At 57.4% G+C, this 20,672-nt stretch overlaps 2 protein-coding genes across 4 annotated transcripts in view; one reads left to right on the top strand and one right to left on the bottom strand.

Moving 5' to 3' along the window:
* DDX31 (DEAD-box helicase 31) overlaps nucleotides 1-1,506 on the top strand; it is a 73,702-nt gene extending 72,196 nt beyond the window's left edge. Inside the window, 1 exon segment of the mRNA XM_030838460.2 lies at nucleotides 3-1,506. Within this exon segment, the coding sequence (XP_030694320.2) occupies nucleotides 3-313 (311 nt within the window). The 3' untranslated portion in view covers nucleotides 314-1,506.
* Nucleotides 1,507-4,606: 3,100 nt separating this feature from the next.
* BARHL1 (BarH like homeobox 1) lies at nucleotides 4,607-12,551 on the bottom strand. 3 transcript variants are annotated; one of them, XM_060300249.1, is made up of 4 exons: nucleotides 11,392-12,551; nucleotides 7,187-7,409; nucleotides 5,853-6,001; nucleotides 5,498-5,637 (listed from the first exon to the last, which is right to left on the bottom strand). In XM_060300249.1, the coding sequence occupies exons 1-3, from the start codon at nucleotides 11,855-11,857 to the stop codon at nucleotides 5,893-5,895; spliced, it is 798 nt and encodes a 265-aa protein (XP_060156232.1). In that variant the 5' UTR covers nucleotides 11,858-12,551; the 3' UTR covers nucleotides 5,498-5,637; nucleotides 5,853-5,892. The 3 variants fall into 3 exon arrangements, with proteins under 3 accessions (XP_030694325.1, XP_060156232.1, XP_060156231.1); XM_030838465.2 differs by lacking the exon at nucleotides 5,853-6,001 and having other exon boundaries at nucleotides 4,607-5,637; XM_060300248.1 differs by lacking the exon at nucleotides 5,498-5,637 and having other exon boundaries at nucleotides 5,647-6,001.
* Between the last annotated feature and the right edge of the window lie 8,121 nt (nucleotides 12,552-20,672).

Consider the following 20,672-nt stretch of genomic DNA (forward strand, 5'->3'; position numbering starts at 1 on the left):
CCTTGGCCGTGGGAACAAACTAAAGCCGAAAGCCTTGCGGAGGGACAGCGAGACTTCCCAGGAAGTAGTTTTAAGCTCTGCCCCCACGGGACTGGGCCTCGGTGGATCCCGGAGGCGGGTCCTGTTCTCCTCGGAGGAGCCTTGTGAGGATGAAGGGTGCGCCCCCCCCGCCCCCCGCAGACCCGGTGACCCGGTGCTGTGCCGAGACACGCTGCAGCCTGAGGGGTCAGGGGGGCGGGGGTCAGCACGGGATGGATCAGCCCCTAACCTGCCTTGTAGGCCTCTCTCGGATTTATTCCATCAGTGCCCGTAGACCGCATGGTGCCACCACGACTTCATGTAGAAGACTAACACCCTTCGCTGCAGCCGGGAAGGGGTTTGATCCCGCCTTGCGATGACGTTCTGAAGAAGTTTCACGGTTCACTTCAAGCTGCCCTCTCAACGCATATATTGGCCTGAATTTTGTAAAATGGGATTTTAAAAGCTGGATTGAATCGCTAAAAGAAGAGAAAAAAACCTATTTATCAGATCATCTTCTTGATGTACAGATGCTTTATTAAAAAGGACCAAAGGAGCATTTGGCGTGGGTCCCCAACGCCTCCAGGGGTCACATTTCCCGTGCGCAGGGGCTCTAAGCACCACGTCCCTTTCACATGCAATGCTCTCTCCTCCTTGTCCAGGGAAATTGTACTTTCTCAGGACTAATTGATTTACTGTTGCCTTTTTATTATTTGCCTTTGAAGTCAAAGGGCACCAGTGTCCTGAGCTTTTTCTCCCATCGAATCCCCTCTTGTCTTCCAGAAAGGTCCTGGGGTCTGTATTGTGGCCCAGGCCACAGCTGCCCCTCCCCCATTGTGTTTCCTGGGAGGTTTGAAAGAGGACCCCCGGGGCGTATCGATTTCCCAATAAATGTAAGATTTGGACACGGGTAACTCCAGAGGGGTCCGAAGGAGAGGGGGGAAAGCCTCGGCACCTCTCTGTGCACTGGGCAGTGTCCTCTCCACTTTTCCTCCCGTCCTCAGCCCACCCCCGCACCCTGAAGTTACTGGCATGGGTGTCGAGGCCCCACTTCTGTAGCCCCTGCAGATCACATGACCTCAAGGGCCAAGGGGGGACCACGAGAGTTCCAAGGTGGGCTGTCTGTGGGGATCTCGGGGAGCGGGTCGGCGTCCCTGCATCCATCCCTCGGGCGTGAGGGGAGCCTCGGCTGGTACCACACCAGCAGGGACTCGTCGTAAGGGTGACTGTGAGCCTAGTAAGCCCCGGTCCCCTGCGGGAGGGAAAATGTGACCTCGCAGACCTGGCTGTCACATAGGAGTTAAAAGGAACGGTTGGTGAAATCTGTCACAATGATAATAAATAAGTCAACCTGCAGCACAAGTCCTCCTGACTTTGGGCAAATCTGCCACCTTTCTTTTATTTCCGTGTGTAATGGTCCACGTGATTTGGATGAGAAAAGGAGGGATCAAACTTTATAAACAAAACCCAGCTGTGTGAGAAACAGGATTAATGCCAGTGATCTAGGATGATCAAAGAGGAACCCTACTCTTTAATTTTCCCCCCCCCATAGTATTCATTCCATTAAAGCGGGAGTCTGCACTCCTGGGGCGGGGGCCGGCGGGGGGGCGGGGAGAAGTACCAGAACTGTGCAAAGCGTGTAAGTGACTGTAGTTTTGAGGTGGAAACTCACTCGTTACTTTGCTGACACGTAGGTGAGCGTTCCTTGCCATAGGTGCTATGTGGGCCTGTTTCTAAGTAGAATCAGTGTATTACCCCCAGTTAATAAAGAAACATGGATTTAGCAGGTTTAGGGTTAATATTATCTAAATTTAAATAACCTTAAAATAAATCTGTCTTACTATGGCTCGTGACAGATTATACATTTCAGGCATCAATTAGGCAAAGCTTTTAGCCTAATTCCACTGTACCTATTCTAATTCTGTGTGTATCTCCAATCGTGCCTCTTTTTCTAATTTCCCAAACTTACCTCTTTCTCTGTGTCATAAGCCTGATGCCCATATTTAAAAGTCAGAGAATCTGGACATTTCATGGAACGTTGCAGCCTAAAGCTTTTTTCCCTCATGGGCTTGTAAAATGCTTTGTTTTCGAATCCTAGACATCTTCCTGTTTGCAACCCTTAGCGCTGCACATCTTCAGAGGGGGCCCCCCATTCTCACGCACTGAAGGGCAAAGAGCCCTTGGTGAGTGATTAAGGCAGCGCTGATGCAATGCAAACGGCATTTTCCACTCAGAGAAGCAGAGGCAACCGAACCTCAGCAAAGGACATTTTGACAAAGCCCAGTGGATTCCTTTGATTTTTTTCCCCCCCTGTGGTGAGGGGAGGAGAGATTTAGGGAAGAAAGGGGAGTAAATGAGAGCCCCTTAAGGCAGCTGGATCCAAACGGCTAGCGCCCTTGGTGTTGAGCACTTGAGCCCCTCAACGTAAAGTCAGCGGAAGCCGTTAAAATCCAACCATCGCTTCCAGGAGACAGAAATGTAAGGCTTTCTTTCCACTGGAGAAGTTGCCCTGCTTGCGAAGGGCGCTCCACTGGTCTCGTTAAATGCCTGCATGACCGTGACGCCTTATCTCTTAATCTGCTCCACAGAGAAAAAGTTCGGAGCAAAGCCTTTCAGCGTGCTGGCGGCTGGGCACCCCTAAAATCAGCTCGACTTCTCGAAAATGCCCAGAAGCCTTGCAGCGAGGCTGGTTGGGGACTCTCAACTTCTCCACTTTGTTGCCCCTGCCCCCGCGGAGTCTACGTTTATCAGTTGGGGGGAGGTGTCAGTGCAGGAGTAGAGACACCCCCTCTCAGTGCCTCTCCTATTGTCTTGCCTGCTGGGGGTCTCACGCAATTCATTCTTCCTTTTTTTTTTTTTTCCCCCTTGTTTTAAATGAGAGTTCACCCAGCCCCAGGGTTGGGAACCGGGAAACCGATTGAGCCTTCTAGATGGATGAAAGCCGAAGCCCACCTCACTGCAGAGGCTGTAAATTTATTATCACAGATGGGAAGTGCAGGACAATTTAAAATACTGTCATTATAAACTTGTAGGGAAGTCTTGTTCTTCATTAATGTAAGATATGAAACCACCTCGGCGGTACAAGGACAATTACATAGTTGGGAATGTGTCTGTGATTTACACGGCCGCTGTGTAAATGTAAGGCTGGTTGCTCCAGTATATGTCCCTCACTTACACAAAATGAAAAGCACACCAGTGCAAGTTGTCCTTTGATAGATTTTTAATATGATTTTAAAGAGTTTTGTTTGGTCTCATTCTTATTCAATGAGATTAATTTAAAGCACTTATCCCCTGGGTTTAAGTCAATCCATGTAGGATTTGGGCAGGGTTTGTTGCATGGGGGGTTTTGTTTGCAGGAGGCTGTGAGAGACTCCTTTCCCACTTCATTAACCCTGAGCTGGGGATGGTCCCCCGTCACCCCCCACCCCAGCCAGAGCTGGGGATTTACCGACCCCCACTCACATGCTAAAGAACTTGAAAGCCAAGGCGCTCCTTGACTTAATTAGCTGCTGTGCAGTTTGCAAAATTAGAATAATACCCTCACCATCCCGGGAAAGAAAAGCGGTGGTGTGAGGGTGTTGGGCGGTGGGGAGGAAACAGTAGCAGGGTCCGGCGGTGGGGGGGTGGGGGTGGGGGACGGGACGGTCAGCGTTTAAGCAGAACCCCACCCCTCCTGGCCAGGCCGTCCTCTCTGAGAGCAATCCTGCCGCAAAACTGGGGAGAGCTCGGCGTGCCGGCCCCCAAACTTCCCAGCCCTGGGCGGATCCTGGGAGTCTGAGCTGCAGGTGGTGTGTGGGCGGGGGAGCACCTGAGCCCACCTCCCCAGAGAGAACTGCCTGTGGAGGTGACCTTGGCCCTTTGAACGTGAACCGGAGGTCTGGAGTCTGGCTCAGAACTTAAAGCCCTCTCCTGAGACCCTTGGAGTCGCAGGCTGGGGCCCGGCGGCAGACGCTGGGACCTGGCTTCCCTCTGGGTCGCATCCCCAGCACAGTCCCCGCGTGAAGGGGGGAGCGAGAAGATGCGGGAGTCGGGGGTTACCCGGTGCGGCGTCAGGTTCCCAGCGAAGGCTCGTCGGGTCCTACCCGGTGCGGGGGGCCGAGAGCCGCGTCGGCGAGCGCGAGCGGCCGGGGCGCGGGGCGGACGGGGTGGTGGGGGGCGGGGAGTAGCCTCGGAGCCCATCTGTCGCCCCCGCGGCCGGCGGGCCGGTCACCAGCTGCCGGCGCCCTTGTCGCGGCCAGATGAGCCGGCTCAGCGAGGGCACCGCAGCCCGGCCCGCAGCCCAGCCAGCCCGGGCGCTGACCCCCACCCCGGCCCCCGGGAGCGGCTGAGCGTCCAGCAACCAGATGGAGAGGCAGGGGCAGGTGGGGAGCGGCGTGCTCACCTCACCGTAGAGATGGGAAGACTGAGGCCAGGGAGGAGGGGAGACCCCTGCCCACGACCACAGCACCAAGGAAGAGAGGGAGACGAAAATACTTCCTTACTGAGGGTGGAAGGAGCCCGAGTCCCAGAAGGGGACAATGAATCTCAAGGAGGGATGGGGAAGAAGGGCCGAGCGCGGACCCACCGACGGAGCGCGGACAGGCGCCTGGTCATTTGTAAGAAGTTTATTTCGACATTTAAAAAAGAGAGAGAACCCGAGGGGCCTGGCTGCCCCCCGGACGGAGGCCGGAGATGGGGACTGGAGGTCGGGGTAGGTGGGCAAGTCCCCTGACCCCTTTCTGCCCCGCCTGGGAGGAGGGTGGGCACAGGCCACAAACTCACTGATTCACGGACACAGTCACGGGCTCATGGGTCACGAATAAATAACTTCATATACACTTTGCACACGGTATGTACAGCTCTGCCGTTGGCCCTGGAGCTGGGGGGAGGGACGGGGGGAGGCTCCACACTCCCCTTCCCCTCCGCGTGTCAGGGCTGCGGGGAGAGGGCTTGGGGTACCGCCGGAGCGTGGAGGGGGAGTGGGAAAGGGCAGCATGGGGGTCGCCCACCTGCACCGGGGAGGGGCAAGGGGGCGCGGGTGGGGAGTGACGGGGGCGGGGCGTGGGGATGTGTGTACCCCCGGCGGTGGAAGTGGCTCCCTGATGGAGTGGCCGGGAGTGAGGACGCCGAAGATGGTTAGGGAGACTCAGTCCCGGGGTCCGGGACGCAGAAGACTTGGCATTTGGCCCTTCTGGGGACACTGGGCTGGACGCCAGGGAGGGCCGGACCCGGGGCCCCTGGGAAGGGGCGTTGAAACCCCGCGCCCTCCCAGAGGCAGGCGGAAGGGGCCAGCGCGGAGCCCCGGAGCCGGGGCCGGGTGCTCCGCGGGCCGGCGGGCGGGCGCTTCACCGAGGCTGCGCGGCCCGCGGGAGGACGCCGGCCAGCGGGGGCAGCGGCGGGGGCGGCTCGCTGGCGCCCTGGAGTCCGTGGATGAGGATGCGGGGCACCAGAGGTCTCTGCAGGGCGGGCGGCGGCGCGCTGGGCCCGCGGTACAGATACAGCGCGGCGCCGGGATCCAGGTTGGAAACCAGACTCTGCGGGTAGAAATAAGGCGACGGGAACATCCGCTGGAGCGCTGAGTAATTGCCTGCCTCCGCCAGCAGCTCCAACCCGACGGCCGTCTGTCGCTTCCATTTAGTCCTAGGGACCGAAGTAAACGCGTAAGGCGGGGTCAGAACTGTGGCGCCGGGAGACCCCTGCCCCTCACGAGTGCCCCAGAGCGCCTGCAGGGACACTAAAGGGGTCACACTATAATTCGTTAATAAATAACGGGCCGCCAGGCACCGTCTAGCGGGTTACATGCATCGGCTCCTTTAATCTCCCACCGGCCTTCCATGGCTGTTAACCCCACTTACAGATAAGAAAACTGAGGCGCGGGCCAGTTTTCAAGATGGCCTAGGAAGAGGAGACCCTGGGTTCTAAGCCCGGGGTCTGACCTCGCCACACTGCTCGGGGGATCGCAGTCTGGGCGCTTGGAGCCCGGTGTGGATGCTCCTGGGGAGGCCTGAGGAAGGCGAGATCGCCTTGGACAGGAAGGCGGGGGCGCGGGGATCGGTTCGCTAGCCGTTGGAGGGGACTCAGTTGATCCTCCCAGCGGCACAGCCGGCCCGGCGGAGGCCAGCACAGCTGCGGTACCCCAGTTGGCGGCGCCTCTGCGGAAGCTCGCGGGCCAGAGACGGCGACGGGAGAGGATGTGCGCACGCTCTCTCCGCCGCGCGTCCGCGTCCGCGTCAGTCCGCACGCAGATCCGAGGCTTCGGGCGAGCCCTGCAGTCTGTCTGGTGCCGAAGCCGGGAGGCTACCAGCAGAGGGTCGGCTGGGGTTGGGGGAAGGCAAGAAAGCCGAGGCCACACTGGCTGCCAGGGCTGCGGCCGGACTCCTGGGCGCACCTGGCCGGCGAGGCGGTCCCACTGAGTCGGACTCAGCCACACCAGCCCCGTTTCCCTGCCTGAATTATTCACATCATCATAATTGTGTAATTACTGTAACAGGCCTTAATTATTGATGCCCGGAGCAGTAATCAGGTATTTATTATTAATGGGGCAGCGTGTTCTGAGGCTTGTTTATGGAAAGCACCGTTCCGGCCTCCGCTAAGCGTGTGTGGGTGACTGTGGTGTATGTGTGTTTGTATTACTGAGTCGCGTCGATGTGAGTGTGTGGCTGTGGGTTGAGTGTGTGGCTGTATGTGTACCTCTTCATCCTGTGAATGTGTTGGGGAGGGAGATGAGGAAATACCAGCTTCCAGACCCGTGCCCAACACCAGTTTCCCGGCCCCCCCGTCCCCAAGAAGCTAGGGCTGGGCCCCTTCCCTCCTTGCGTTTCGGGGCTAGAAAGGCTGAGGAGGCCAGAAGAATACCTCCGGGAGAGCTCAGAGCCACCCTGCCCCCCAGCAGCTGCCCGGGCTGGATGGGGGTGGTAGGACGTGGCTAGGGTGGGGAGGCTTGGACCTCCAGTGGCCCACATGTCTGTCTGTCCACCTGATCGACTCTAGTCCTGTCTCTCTCCCTCACCGTGGACTTCGGGCAAGGCCTCCGCTCTCTGAGTCCTCAGTTTCCCTAGTTTTACAGAACGGGGAAAGCTCAGGGGCCCTCCCTCGGCACGTCAGATCATGTACTGGTGGGTCCCCTGGAGGGGCAGGGAGGAGAGCAGAGGGGGCCCTTTCCCCCCTGTCGCGCGCAGCCGGGCCTCACCTGCGGTTCTGGTACCAGGTCTTGACCTGCGTGTCGGTGAGGTTGAGCGAGGCTGCGAGCTCCATGCGGTCCTGCACGCTCAGGTACTTCTGCCTCTCAAAGCTGCGCTCCAGCTGCGCCAGCTGATGGTCGGTGAAGGCCGTGCGTGCCTTGCGTGGCTTTTTCAGGCGCACCGGGGGACTGTCCCTCGAGCTGGAGATCTCCCGGTCGCCCTCCTCCTTCACTGTGGAGACACAGCCGCGCGTCAGGGCCCGGCCTCGCCGCCTTGCCGCCCCAGCCTGCGGCCCGTCACAGTCGGTCGTGTAAATGTGGCTCCCGGTCCCATGGAGCTGCGGCAGAGCAGCTCAGAGCTGGGACCTCCCAGCCCCCAGACAGAGGAAGACTGACACCTCCGGGGAGAAGTAACCCAAAGCCGAGAGAGAACTCAACCCGGCTCCCGCGTTGCGCCGGCGCTCCCTGAAGGGATTAACGGGATCCACCAAGTGGACCTGACAGGGGAGGGGAGAGGAGGGGAGGGGACCCAGGGGTTCCAAACCGGTGGGCTGTGCGGATGCGTGCTCAGGGGTGCAGGACTGTGCCCCGATCCTCTGGCTGCATTCAGGCCAGGAAGGGAGGAAGCTGAGGGCTGGAGTCTGGGGGAGAAAAACCCTCGTGGAGGGACAAAAACCCGTTCACCCTGGAGCGGACCGTGGTCCTGAAGAACAAATAATTGCACTCACATCTCGCCTGGCCCCTGCACGGGTGTGAATCTATAGAGATGGTCCCCCCCGTTTCTTAAACTACAAACAGCGCACAGCACGGAAGGCGAATCGCCGGGGCGCCCAGATCTGGAAGCACGAAGCGCTTGGAAAAATAAGCCACCCGTTTGCCCCTCGGATGCTCACGTCGCGGAGGTCTGTGTTTCCTTGTCAATACGATGCCTACTGTGGCTGTCTTGTGTTTCCCCCCACCCCGCGTCGGTCAGGACACCCCAGCAGGGTCCTTGCTCCTGAGTCGCAAGGATGGGACCGAACAATGTGGTTTCTTTCTTCCCCAACACTTTCCTTTGGGGTTGACAGCACCGCAAATGCACACTTGATCAAACAAGCTCACTGACCTCCCTCCTTCTCCCCCTAAAGCAATGATATGACCAGAGACCACCTCCCCAAAATTGGCAGTGGGGTTTGGGGCTTCCCTTCCTCTTTTCCTCTCTATATTTTCCTTTATGCTGAGTTTCATTGAGCATGGCGTTTGCAGTGACAGGGTTCAGCTGAATGTGAGTTGATTTCTCTCTGTAGGAAACAATAATCCGGTTAATTGAGCCACTAGGGAGTAAGACTTTTCAACCGGAAGGGCAGCGGTTGGAGGCCGGGAGGGCGCCGGGCGCCGGGTGCACCCAGGCGGGTGAGAAACGGGGGCCCATGCCTGCCTCCTGCCTCGTCCAGGCCAGTGCGCAGGCCTCTCCCTGCCCTCCTAGGCTTGGGCCACGTTGGGGCACGGCTGCCTCAGGAGCTGGGGATGTGTTGGGATGGGGTGGGGGGGACTTGAGTTCTGTCTATTATGCTAGGCAGGTAAAGTTTAAACAAGTTCAAGGAAACAATTATCCAAACCTCAAACTTGATACTGTGGAAACCTTACTTTTTGACCTGATTGTCTGGACTGACTATTTTGGAAAATCCCCCATTTCTCAGCGCTGAGCTCCCAGGTCGGGGGTGGGGTGAGGGTTGAGTTTGGGCTTTTTCTCTAATCCCTCTCCGGCACAGGCTGGAGCCTTCAGATATGCACTCGCCGCTGTCCAGCCTCAGCCTCTGAAACAGGCTCAGCCCAGATCTCAATGCCTCAGAGTTCGAGGCCCACTGACCCTGCTGGGAGCAAAGCGCCGGTTTCACTTCTCCACGGATATCAGCTCTGGCTGGAAGACTGCGCGCGCACCAGACCGCCTTACTTCAAAGCCCAGCTTCTTTAAACGTTATGCCGAGGAAGCTTTGACACCAGAAACTCGGGATGGGACTGACCTTCCCTCCGTGCCCTCTTTGGAGGAAACGACTCTTAGCTTGTTAGGTGGACAGGGGAATCGCTTAGATGCCCACCCCATGTGTCTGTCTCTTGGCAAGATTTCCTAACGTGGGTCCTGAAAAAGTCGCTTCCACCTTTGAGAAATGCTCCAGACACTGTCTCGGTGGTGGGTATTCTGCTCCCTCTTCACCCCGCGGCTTTGGTGGTGCAAAGGCAGCGGTGCCTAGGGGTAGGGGAGACCTTCCTCTGTCCTCAGCGCCAAACCTATTTAAGCCATATGTGGACAGCTGGCCCTCATCACCTCCCTGATCAGATATCATCAGGCACAAGAGAAGAAAATTGATATTCCAATTATCTTAAACGAAACCTCTCCTCAAAATCCCACCTACGGACAAGAAAATAAAAGGAGACAAGAGCCGAACCCTTTCACAGCGCCGGCACCAGACACAAGCATGCAGGGCTTTGGGCGGGGGGGAGGTCTCGCCTGTTACTCCAGACATAAAACTGGAGTGTTGTGGCTGAGAATTACAAAGAATAAGAGATGATGTTATACATATATATTTACATTACCTCCCTTGCTGACCCCTCCTGCCCACCCCGCACCGCACCTGTCTTTCTCCGGGGCAAGTTTTCCTTGCCTCTCTAAACAGGCCGTGATCGGGGGGAGCAAGGGTCGCTGGGCCACATGCGTCTGGACCTCCGTCCTGGGGTCCTGGGTGCTCTAGCCCAAGCTGCCCGTCTTCTAGGCATGACTGGCCCAGTGAGGCTGGTGGAGGTTCCACCAGTTTTGTGGGGAAGCGGAGGGAGTGAGATGTGGAGTGGGGCCCCAAACGGGTTTCGATCTGAGGTCAGGGCATGTCCACAAACGAATTCTCAGTTGGGAAGAGAGTGTTAAATGAGCCTTCCGAAATTTTTGTGAAGACTTAATGCGAGTATAGACCAGGAGGTGTAGGGCCCCCAAGACCATAAAGAAGTAGCCTTTATAGGGAAGTTTTATCTCATGGAAAGGGTTCTGGGAATTAATTATAAGGCTGAAAGAGCTCTGAACAGCCTCTGTCAGCCCCCCATCTTCTGCTGGGTGGGGACACAGTGCTCTCAGCCCCCCATCTTCTGCTGGATGGGGACACAGGGCTCTCAGCCCCCCATCTTCTGCTAGATGGGGACACAGGGTCTCTCCCTTGAAGTCCTGACACTCCTTCCCTTCCTGCCTCCCGAATGACTTCTTCCTAAGAAAGAACTTTCCGCCTCTGGCCTCACCAAAGACCTAAAGTGAAGGCAGTGGGCGGGGGCGAGAAACAAAATTAGGGAATTCTTTCTCTCCTTCTTCTCTTCCTTTTTTCCTTTCTTCCTTCTTCCTTTCCCCTTTCATCTTAATCCTGATCTCAGCTCCCTGGTTAAGACGGGATGGAAAGGAAACAACAACAATGGAAAGATTCATGGAGGTGAAAACGCAAGTAGAGGGGAAGCAACCCCAGGATAGGCTGGGCGCCGGGCAATCTCTGGGTCCCACACACAGAACCTGAAGTTGATGGCTCAATGCACTTAAAATCAAATCCAGCGAGAACAGTTGGGTGGGTGCAGAGACCTCCCCTCTCAAAGAGACCTCTGAACCCGCTCCGTGCTCGTAAGCCGCCTGGCTGCTCTTTCTACTTTGAAGGGAGCGTTTCTTTTGCATGATTCCCGGGCCCAGATCACACCGGGGCCAACGGGAGGGAAAGCTCAATTCCCCTCCCCCTCTGGAAATTCAAATTAAAGGGTGGAAAATTCTGACTGTTCTCAGGGCTCCAGCTGAAATTTCCTGCTAGGTTTTCACCCTTATAAAAGGGGGTTCAAGCAGAACCCTTTGGGTCTTCCGTTGCTTCTGCAAGGTCTTTGCCCAGAGAGCCACTGGCCTGATAGGAGCTTGCTTCTGCCCACCAGTGGGTTGGGGAGTCCACCGAAGTTTGGAAAGTTTGTGCGTTTTGGGGAATCTCTCCTGGGGCACACAGCGTCCCTCTCCTCACTCTCTCCGCTGGACTCTTTGTTGCTCAAAAGCATTAACCACAGGGCCGACTGAAAGGCTCAGACAAGACCGACTGCTGAGCCTGGGCCCTGGGGGCAGCTCCGAGTGAATATGTGTATGTCCCCACGTGTGTGCACTCCTGTTTTAGTACCAGTGTTCAGAAATATAGCATCTCCCCCCCGCAAGTTTTCAACTCCCGTTTTCTTACCTTTATACTCGGAGTCCGATGAGGCGTTGCTGCTACTTCTGTCCAGCTTTTCTCTAAAGTCCTCCCCAGCCTTGGCCGCAAGACGGCCCCCAGGCTCAGGAGCGGCTGGCTGCCCGCTGCTAGAGTAGGGTGCACAGGCCGCGAGTGGTTTGCAGTCAGCAAGGATGTCCCTGATCAGAAAGGAGGAGGTCACGGTGCGAGACTGGGCTGGGGCTGAGAGCTGCCCAGGCTGCAGGTGGGAGTCCAAACCTGGGCCCGAAGCCCCGCCAGGCCGTGGGGCGCCCGTCTCCAAACAGTCCCTTCCTGGCGAGGCTGGTGAAGAGCAGTCGCTGCTGCTCTCCGAGCGCGGACTCAGCTCCAGGGGCGAGCGGCAGTCCCCGAGCAAGGGGTCCCCCTTGGGAAGGGCGGGGCTGCCCGCTCGGTGGGAGAGAATGGAGTCGATCCCAAAGCCATTGGAGCCTTCCATAGCCAAGCTGCGACCTGTCCTCCCCAAAAGCTCCCCACCCCCCCCAACCCCAGCCGCCGCTGCCCCTGCCCCTAGCTGCGGGCTGGCATGGGGAAGGCGGGCAGGGAGCCTGCGGGCACCTTGGATGGAGTTCAGCCTTGGGGGAGCCCGGGAGCTCTGGGCCAACCTCCTCTGCGCATTAGATCCAAAAGGGCTCAGCGCGTCTTCTGCAGCATCGCACGGAGCCGCCGAGCCGAGGGGGGTGGTGGGAGTGTCAGGGAGAAATGGGAGGGAGGGTGCGCCAAGTTGGGGAGAGCAAAGGGGGAGACGGACGGCCTGAGCTCCCCTTTGGCACAGAAGAGATGCGAGGACGTTGGAATCTAAATAAAAAAGGGCTTTTAAAAAATCCAAACTGCACGCTTCCTCCAGGCGAGCGGTGGCCGAGGGCAGCAGGGTCAGCACCGCGGATAGCAGCGGGCCCGAGCCGCGCTACCAGCCGGGGGAACGGAGCGCACCTGGCGGCGTCAGCACCGCGGATAGCGGCGACGGCGGCCCTCGGCGCATGACGCTCCCCACCTGGCCGGGGAGGTCCTCTCTCCGCGCTCGCACCGCTCCTGGGGCCCGTCAGCACCGTGGACAGCACCTCCCGGCTCCGCTGTTGCAGCTCGCAGCCCGTCCTCCGCGCGCGCCTTCGCCTCCCCCCCTTCCTTTAAAAAATGAACTTGTGTCACTTTTACTTTGGGGCTAGGGTTGTTTTTTTTTTTCGTTTCTTTTTTTTCGTTGTTTTTTTTTTTTTTTAAAGGGGACTCGCCCACGTGTCCCCGGAGTGATGACGCTGATTGGCTCCGGCCGATTTTGGGGGTGATGTCACGGCTCCACAAGCCGCTGCCCGATTCCTTTCGGTTTGATTAAAAGAGACACTGAATTAATTACAGCACGGACCCAACTGTTTACCGGCGATTTCCACACGGTTTGCTTTCATTAGGTCGGTGATGAGGCTCCTAATGAGGGTGATTAGCTCAAGGGGGGTACAGGCTGGCGGGGAGGGGTCCAGAGCCCGGCTGCCGCTACCGTTGGGTTGGAATGTGAGGGTTTTTTTAAGTTTTTCCCTACACTTTCCTACAGTTATTCAAATCATTCGTCCTCCAGGCTGTCAAAGATCCCTTTTCTACCTCCACCCACCCCTCCACCCCGCCGTTTTCTCTTCCTTCAGCAACAGAAAGGGACTAAATCCAGCAGAAAAAGACCTGTGTGTGTGTGGAGAAGATAGTTTAATTTGTTATGTTGTTTTAGGGCGTTTCCGTCGGGGTCTACATGTTTTTCGTGCAGGAAAATTTGCAGCCCTCTCTCTGACCTCTTTGGACCCCGCGGACCTGGCAGGGGTGGGGAAAGCTCGGTGTCCGCACCTAGAAGGAGCCAGAACGATGGCTTCGCTGTGGGGCGAGGGTGGAAAACGTGGGCATGTCGTGTCTGGGACGTTAGGGGGACCCTGAGAAATCCCCGTGGCCCGAGAGAGACAGCGCAACGGACCCCAACCCAGCCGATAGCCTCTCCTGTGGCGCGTGTCCCGGGTTCGGGTGTTTTTGTACCTCTGAACAGGAACACGCGAGAGCTTCTGAGCGCGAGTGTAGACATCTGCAAACGGCTTCTCATTTCGCACGGAGCCGGAGCTCGCCCGAGGATTTATTTTCAAAGCAGCGCTGGAAACACGGTCTTTTCACTGTGAATAACTCTCCCCGCACCCTCCCCGACTCCTCCACGATGCTCTAGTTCTGTGCCTTTCAGGGTTCGGCCTCCGGTGCCGGGGCGCAGGGCGGCGGGCAGATCTGAAGCACGTCCGGGGCCTGGATCCTCTCGACACTACCCCAGGGATGGCGACCCTTGTCTGCAGTCAAAGGGCGCAGGGAGCCGAGCCCGCGCACCTGCAGCCGGGCCCCGTGGGCCCAGGGCGCCCTTCGCTCGCCCAGCGCCCGGAGCCCAGGCCTCTCCAGGCGGCCCGCGCGCTCCGGGCGCCCTCCCCACGGGCCCCCAGAAAATACCCCGGCCCCGCGTCTGGCTCAGCTCTGAGATCTCAGCGGAACAGTGAGGCGCCCGAATCCCCCAAACCCGAGCCCCGGCCCGGGGAAGCCCCGCACAGCCGGGAGGAGCGCAAACTTCTCCCTCGGGCGAGGTCGGCGGTGGCCTCCGGCCCGGCTCCCCGCCCTCTCCCCCTGAGCCTGCCGGCAGATTGGAAGCGGCCTCGCCGGGCTGGGGCCGAGGACGGGCGGCTCCCCGGGGACGGCGGGCCCGGCTCGGCTGCAAGCTGTCGGGGAGGCGGGAGGGCGGGCGCCGAGGGGCCCCCGTCCTGGCCCGGCGGCCGAGTCAGGGGGCGCCTCCCGTGGCGGGGCCGAGCCGGCCGGTCCGTTCATTTTCGTTTGGCTGATGGGGGAGGGGAGCGTAAATCACGAGGACCTGGGCTGCCCTCACCCTTCCCGGCCAGCCCTCACCTTGGGCCCCGTTTCTGCTCTGGGCGCCTCTGGAGACTCCGCTCCCCTCTCCACTCTCTCACCCCACCCCTGCTCCCGGCCTGCGCCCGCATCTCAGGAAGAACCTCATCTCCCCCAGACCCCAAGGCCCCAACTTGGGTCAACGGGCCTGTCATCCTGGGCCTGTTAGAGAGCCTGACGCCCCGGGGCCAGGATCCGCGGAATCGGCTAAGCCGCAAGCCAGTCTCGTCCTGCTCTGCCCGCTGGCGGTCCGAGCCGCCCGCCCCGGCCCTGGGCGGACTTGCATCTGTCGAAGCACGGACTTTTTCTGGCCTCGGGGTCTTAGGCGGGGGTTTGGATCCCGGGCCCAGCGAAAACAAGGCCTCTGGCGGCGCAGGGCAGTGCGCGGGTATCAGAGCTGGAGCGGGGAGCGGCGTGGGGACGAGTAAGGGCTGGGGAGGGAACCCTCTACGGTGGAAAAAAAAAAAAAAGGCAAGAACCTCAACCTCCTGCAGCCCTAGCCGGCTTCTCGGCGCTTCTTAGAGCCCGAGAATATTTAACAGGTTGTTAGTGTGCTATCATTAGTATTGAATTATCATAGTCTACTGTGATATAAAACACGCTGTGCCATTCATTCCATGTGGAATTCAGATCCAGACCTCTCTCGCTAACATTGTTTTATTCCTGTTTGGGGGTTTCCAACTCCACTATTGTTCCTCCTCCTTCTCTTTTCTCCATCACAGGGGTGGTTCTTGCACCTCAGCCTGTCCACAACCTGAGAGGTCCGTGTGTGTACTCACCTGGGCTCTTGTTTAGCTGGGAGGGTGCCCAGGAATTGGCCTTTTACTAAGCGTCCAGGGATCCTGGGTGGGTGACCCACCCCTCCCTTTGAGAAAGGAGTCTGGTTGGTCCTGGAGGGGTAGAAGTTTCAACAAAGCAGGGTGTGAACCATGGCAAGTTACTCAACCTCTGAGAACTCCACTGACAAGGCAGGAGACAGACCTCTCTCCCCCTCTGTCCCCGCTGAGCCCCAGCCCTCTACCTTAGGGGTCTTGCCCACCCCCCTCCCCCCAGGGAGAGAAGAGGCTTGGAGGACTCAGGGGAGGGAAAGGGAATGAGTGAGATGAGGTCACGTCCAGGACCGGGCTCCCAGGACACCAGCACCCAGACCCCTGTTGGCTCAAACACCTCCTCCCCAGCTTCCCACTTCTCTTGGGTTCTCTAGCTTCCGATGCCAGCCCCTGCCCATCCAGTCCTTTGAAATTGCTTTTAAACCTTCAGTCTCTCAATGAACCCAGAGCCCTAGAAGGGCTCAAAGCATGCATTCACAGAGCGACGGCAACAAAGGAGGAAGCTTCGCTCTTCTCCAGGGCAGGGAAGCGGCTGCACGGACTGGCCCTCAGAAGGCCTGGGCTCTGGCCCCGCTTCCACTCTGGGCAGCTCATCTCTCTTGCCTGGACCTCAGCTTTCCCTTTGGTCCAAAGACATTAACATCAGAGGTTTGTAGTGAGAGGCAAGGATAGGAGAGGCCCATGCCGGCTATGATGTGGCCGCTGCCTATAGAATCCACGTCCTTCATGCTCTACCTGGGGTTCTCGGCTTGGGTTTGACTTTGGGTCAGTGCCTGGGCCAATGGCTGATCGATGGTTCTTAGCGACTTTCTTACCCCACTGCCCCGAGCGTGGAAAAGGCCTTCTTTGGGCCGGTTTTGCTCCCTGGCTTAGCAGGCAGAGCCACGTGAGCAGATGTGCTCAAAGCTTTTCGAGAATGGTCCTGAGGTCTTCTTCTCTGCTCCTGGAGGATTGTAGCGTGAGTGCTGTCATCACGGTTCTGAGTAGCTGGGGCCGGGGCAGTGTAACGCCGGTGGGGTGGGGTGGCCAAGGATATGGACTCCAGAATCCGCTAGGCTTGAAGTCGACTCCTGGCCCTAGAATCCAGGGCTGGGGCTAAGGTGAGGCAGGTGAGGTGAGGCATACAAGTCCCTATTGCACCTGTTGCTGTTTTGTCCATCAGGGATTTTTCAATTTTGATGTTAAAATATTACATTAAAATATTGTTTGTCTTGGTTCCTGAGTTTGGGGGAAGGTCAGAAGGTTTGTACCTTAGGCCAGGGCCTTGTCTGCCTCACCATAGTCCCAGCCCTGCTCTGTGACCTTGAGCAGACGCTTCCTGGGCCATGTGTTCTTCGGCTGTAAGACGGGGGTGATGTCGCCCACTTCACATGGTCACTGGGAGGACTCTACACGTGGCTGGGGTCCTGGAGAATACCAATTATGCCTCTCAAATCACGACTATGGAGAACAACAGGCAGAGCTCTTCCTCTGGCCGGTTAGGGCCCCCACTGGGGAAGTCAGGTCCCCATCCCCCCATCCCACCCTGCGCTTTGCTCTGGGCCTTCCTACAAAACCGGTTTGTGACGTGGAGGGGACAAGGGATTTGGCTGTTGCGGGCCAAGCTTGGGTGCTAATGCAAACAGATGGGCCAGACAAGGATTTGGACAGTTTGTGGGTTTCAAGGTCATGCTGTTCTCAGTCATTTTTGTTGGTTTAGCTCAAAACCACATGGAGCTCCTGAAACCAGAAAGAGAAGATATTCTTTCTTTTCCTCTATTCTTCCCTCCCTCCCTCCCTCCCTTCCTTCCTCCCCTGTAAACATGCAGTCTGTCCTGCACAGTGTTCCCTGGGCTAGAGGCTGTGATGTCACGGGGGGTATGACAGGATGGACCTGCATGCGTGGATCTCACAGAGTGCAGCGACGTCCATCAACCTAAATTCCCCTTCCGAGATTAGTTCCCATTTGTGAATTCAAGTTTATGTTTGCCCTCATTCAGTTCTAGGAGCCTGTATAAAGAGCCAACCTCGTGGTTTTTTTTTTTTTTTTTTAATGATTTCAAGCATCAAAGGGTTTCCCAAGTAAAAAGAAATGCAGCGGAAAGACTGTTTTGGTCAAGAAGGATAAATGCCAGAGAATGTTTTTGATTGGAAACACAGACCTGTGTGACTGTCACGCAGGCCCACATTGGCGCCTGAGCTTCTGGTCTGCTTGCTGTCATGCATGTGTCCTTGCTCTAGACCCCCAAATCTGCGGTTCTAAACCATTGCTAGTTGGGGAGCTTGGATGAGTGAGCCAAAAAGCCAGGCCATCTCTAACTGGATGCAGGGACCTCCCGGGACTGGCTTTGGGTTTCTGGCCTGTGAGCAGTGCTTTCTCTTCTGGCTTCTAGAAGCCCCCTAGCAGGCAGAGATCAGACACCAATCACCATTCGCTCATTGCTACCATCCCTGATAAAAATCCTGCATGATGTCAGACTCCAGAACCCCCTCTCCTTTCTTCTGGCTGAGAAAATTGTTAGTTATCTGGTTATATCAGAGTGGGAGTGTGTGGCCAAGGGAGAACCGATGAGGTTTGGGCTCTAGTTTAAAAATCTGGAAATTGGGAGTTCCCTGGTTGTTCGGTGATTAGGAGTCGGTGCTTGCACTGCCGTGGCCCGGCTTCAATCTCTGGCCGGGGAACTAAGATCCCGGCTTGTGGCCAAAAAAAAAAAAGAAAGAAAAGATAAAAGAGACTGGAAATAGACTGAAGTCAGTGGGCGTTCGGCAGGAAAAGAAAGCTGGACCTACCAGCCAAGAGGTCTGCTCTAGTCCTAGTTTGTCTGCTGAGGAACGGCATCCCTCTTCTTCTCTGGAAGGACTAGACATGTCCTTAAGCCCCTCCCAGCTTCGTGAGTCCTGTTTCCAAAGGCTCCGTCTCAGCACCCCAGGCCCGCGCTTGCCCCCCCACTCCTGCCAAGTGCGCAGCAACACGGGCACTGTCTTCCTCCACCTCCAAGGGAACTTCTGAGAATTTCAAGCTGACCAGCTGTGGGTCCAGACCAGCTGCCTCCTTGTGGTTCGTGAGGACAGTACACATGGGCCTCTTTGTTTGGTTAAATCTCTGGTGGGGTTTGGCCAAGAAACCCGACCAGGAGGTAGAATGTTCCCAAATGCCAACCAGCAGGGAAATGAACAAAAACAGGGGCTCAAGGCCGTATCTCTGGCGACAGCCGTGCTCACGTGGCATTTGTCGGCAGGTGATTAGGACGACTTGGGGTGGAAAGCTAAGCCCTGCCCCCCATTTCCGCCCATCTTTAATTGAGGAGTGGTTTGAAGGGACAGGCTCTGGAACGCATAGTGGACCAGTCACTAGCCTGGGGCCGGCTTATTGAGTGAACTCAGGCCTCCTTTGACATCTCTTTTCCATCTGTGGAGTGGGGATGATGGTGGTGCAGGGAGGTTAGCAGATGGTCCCTAAGGCCCCTGCAGGCTGGAACCTTTGGGGACTCTACCCTGGGTCAGGAAGGATAGTCGGGGACTCCAGCTGTGCCAGGCGACCCCCCAGCCAGAGTCAGCGTGAGTCAGGACAGGCGTTTGGCCGATGTGACAGGATACCCGAGAAGGCGGAATCAGACCAGAATCGGACCTGGGGCTTTGTGGAGGCACAAATAATTAATGAGGAGGGAAGGACCCAGCTGGGGGAGGGAAGGAGGCCGAGAGGGAAGGGCCAGGCACCTCCTTGGCCTCATACTCAGACTTGCCAGAGGGTGGCGCTGTAGGACAAGCAGCTGAGGAAACCTGCTGAGAGCCACCCCAGCGTGGCCCGGGAGTACACAGAGGCTGGGGAGACTCCAGGAGAGGGTGCAGGTGTGTTCCCAGGGCGTCTGTCACAACCCCCTCGAGTCCCACAGCGCGCGGTCTGCCTGCTTCTGAGGCAAGAAGCAATCGGATGGACAAAAGAGATGTCCCGGCGCTTTTTCTGGCCAAGTCCATATTCTCCCCCTTGGCCCAGTCCTTGGAAAAGCAGGCCTGGAGGGACCACTGAGCAGTGGGGCACCTTGCTCGTTGCCATAGCAGAATCGCTCACTCTTCTGTGGATACAGCCTAACTTCAGGTCCTTCAGGAAATTCTGTGTCCTGACGTGTCACCCCCCCGCCCTTCCCACTGGGGATTTCAGAACAAAAGAGTGGGTTCAAGTCCAAATATCTTGACCCTCTTGATGCATCTGGACACGAAGGCTTTGAGCATCCTGCCCTCTGCCCTGGACCCCTCACAGAGTTCCGGCTGTCCCTTTGCAGTGTGCTTTATTAAAAAGAAGAAAATAATAATTCGCATTCATCTATTGCTTAAACATGCCAGATCCTGTGCTAATCACATTATACATTCTTTTTTTTAATAAATGTATTTAATTATTATTATTTTTTATTTTTTGGCTGCGTTGGGTCTTCGTTGCTGTGCGGGCTTTCTCTAGTTGCGGCGAGCGGGGGCCACTCCTCGCTGCTGTGCGCATACCTCTCATTGCGGTGGCTTCTTCCGCTGCAGAGCACGGGCTCTAGGCGCACGGGCCCCAGTAATTGTGGCTCGCGGGCTCTAGAGTGCAGGCCCAGTAGTTGTGGCGCACGGGCCTAGTTGCTCCGCGGCATGTGGGATCCTCCCGGACCAGGGCTCGAACCTGCGTCCCCTGCAGACGGACTCTCAACCACTGTGCCACCAGGAAGCCCTATACACATTCTTGAATGTAATCATTATCTAATTTCACTTGATGAAAACTGTGGGTGTGTCAGGGTCCTGTTTCACAGATGAGGCACAGAGTGGTTAGGACACTTTCTTGGGGTCACACAGAAATTACTTAGTGGAGCTGGGTTTCATGCCCTTGAACGGCTGCCTGCTCAGTGGCCAGGCCCCTCAGGCTCGGCCCTGCTCCCTCACCGGGGTCGCTCCCCCCGGGGGTCAGAAGGCTGCAGGGTGGCTTCAACAAAGACCAGTAGGGATGCTTGTCTGGTTCGTGGGGTGGGAGGGGAATTTTAGGCCCTTAGGATGGGGTGGGGTCTGTCAAGGCCCCCCACTGAACCAGATTCCTGAGGGGGTTGGTAATGTGTGTGGCATTTTTATGGAATTAGCTTCTAAGGAGCTGCAGTGAGTGTGTGTGTTGGGAGTGGGGAGGCTGCTCAAGAAATTCGCTCAGATCTGTGGTCACCAGACTCGGTGTGTCTCCCGGCCTAGGCTGATGACCAGACTCGGTGTGTCTCCCGGCCTAGGCTGATGGACGGTCCCCGCCAGGTCCTCAGCCTGTGGCTCAGGAACCACAGCAGACGTTCAGGCAGCGGGTCATTCCACAGGCCCTTAGGTCTGGGCCCTGGGCCCTTAGACGCCTGATCCCACGCCACTTACCTTCTAGAAGAGGAGACAGGCAATAAGCAGGGGCTCATTGCTTTGCCGAGAATAACACAGGCTGGTGTGGGTTTAACTGAGGGTTACTCCAGGGAAGGCCCTTTGAGTGGGGGACTCGTTCATATCTTTTTCTGTTTTGGCCACACCGCACGGCTTGCGGGGTCTCAG

Source organism: Globicephala melas, chromosome 6, assembly GCF_963455315.2.
Source record: "Globicephala melas chromosome 6, mGloMel1.2, whole genome shotgun sequence".
Classification (NCBI taxonomy): domain Eukaryota; kingdom Metazoa; phylum Chordata; class Mammalia; order Artiodactyla; family Delphinidae; genus Globicephala; species Globicephala melas.

What these genes read in the sequence shown, in the direction of transcription:
- BARHL1 (XM_030838465.2), bottom strand. Translation starts at nt 11,857, where the DNA reads ATGGAAGGCTCCAATGGCTTTGGGATCGACTCCATTCTCTCCCACCGA. An exon ending in ATCGGACTCCGAGTATAAAG is followed by an intron (nt 7,410 to 11,391) that starts GTAAGAAAACGG and finishes GTGTCTCCACAG; the next exon opens with TGAAGGAGGAGGGCGACCGG. An exon ending in ACCTGGTACCAGAACCGCAG is followed by an intron (nt 5,638 to 7,186) that starts GTGAGGCCCGGC and finishes TTCGGTCCCTAG; the next exon opens with GACTAAATGGAAGCGACAGA.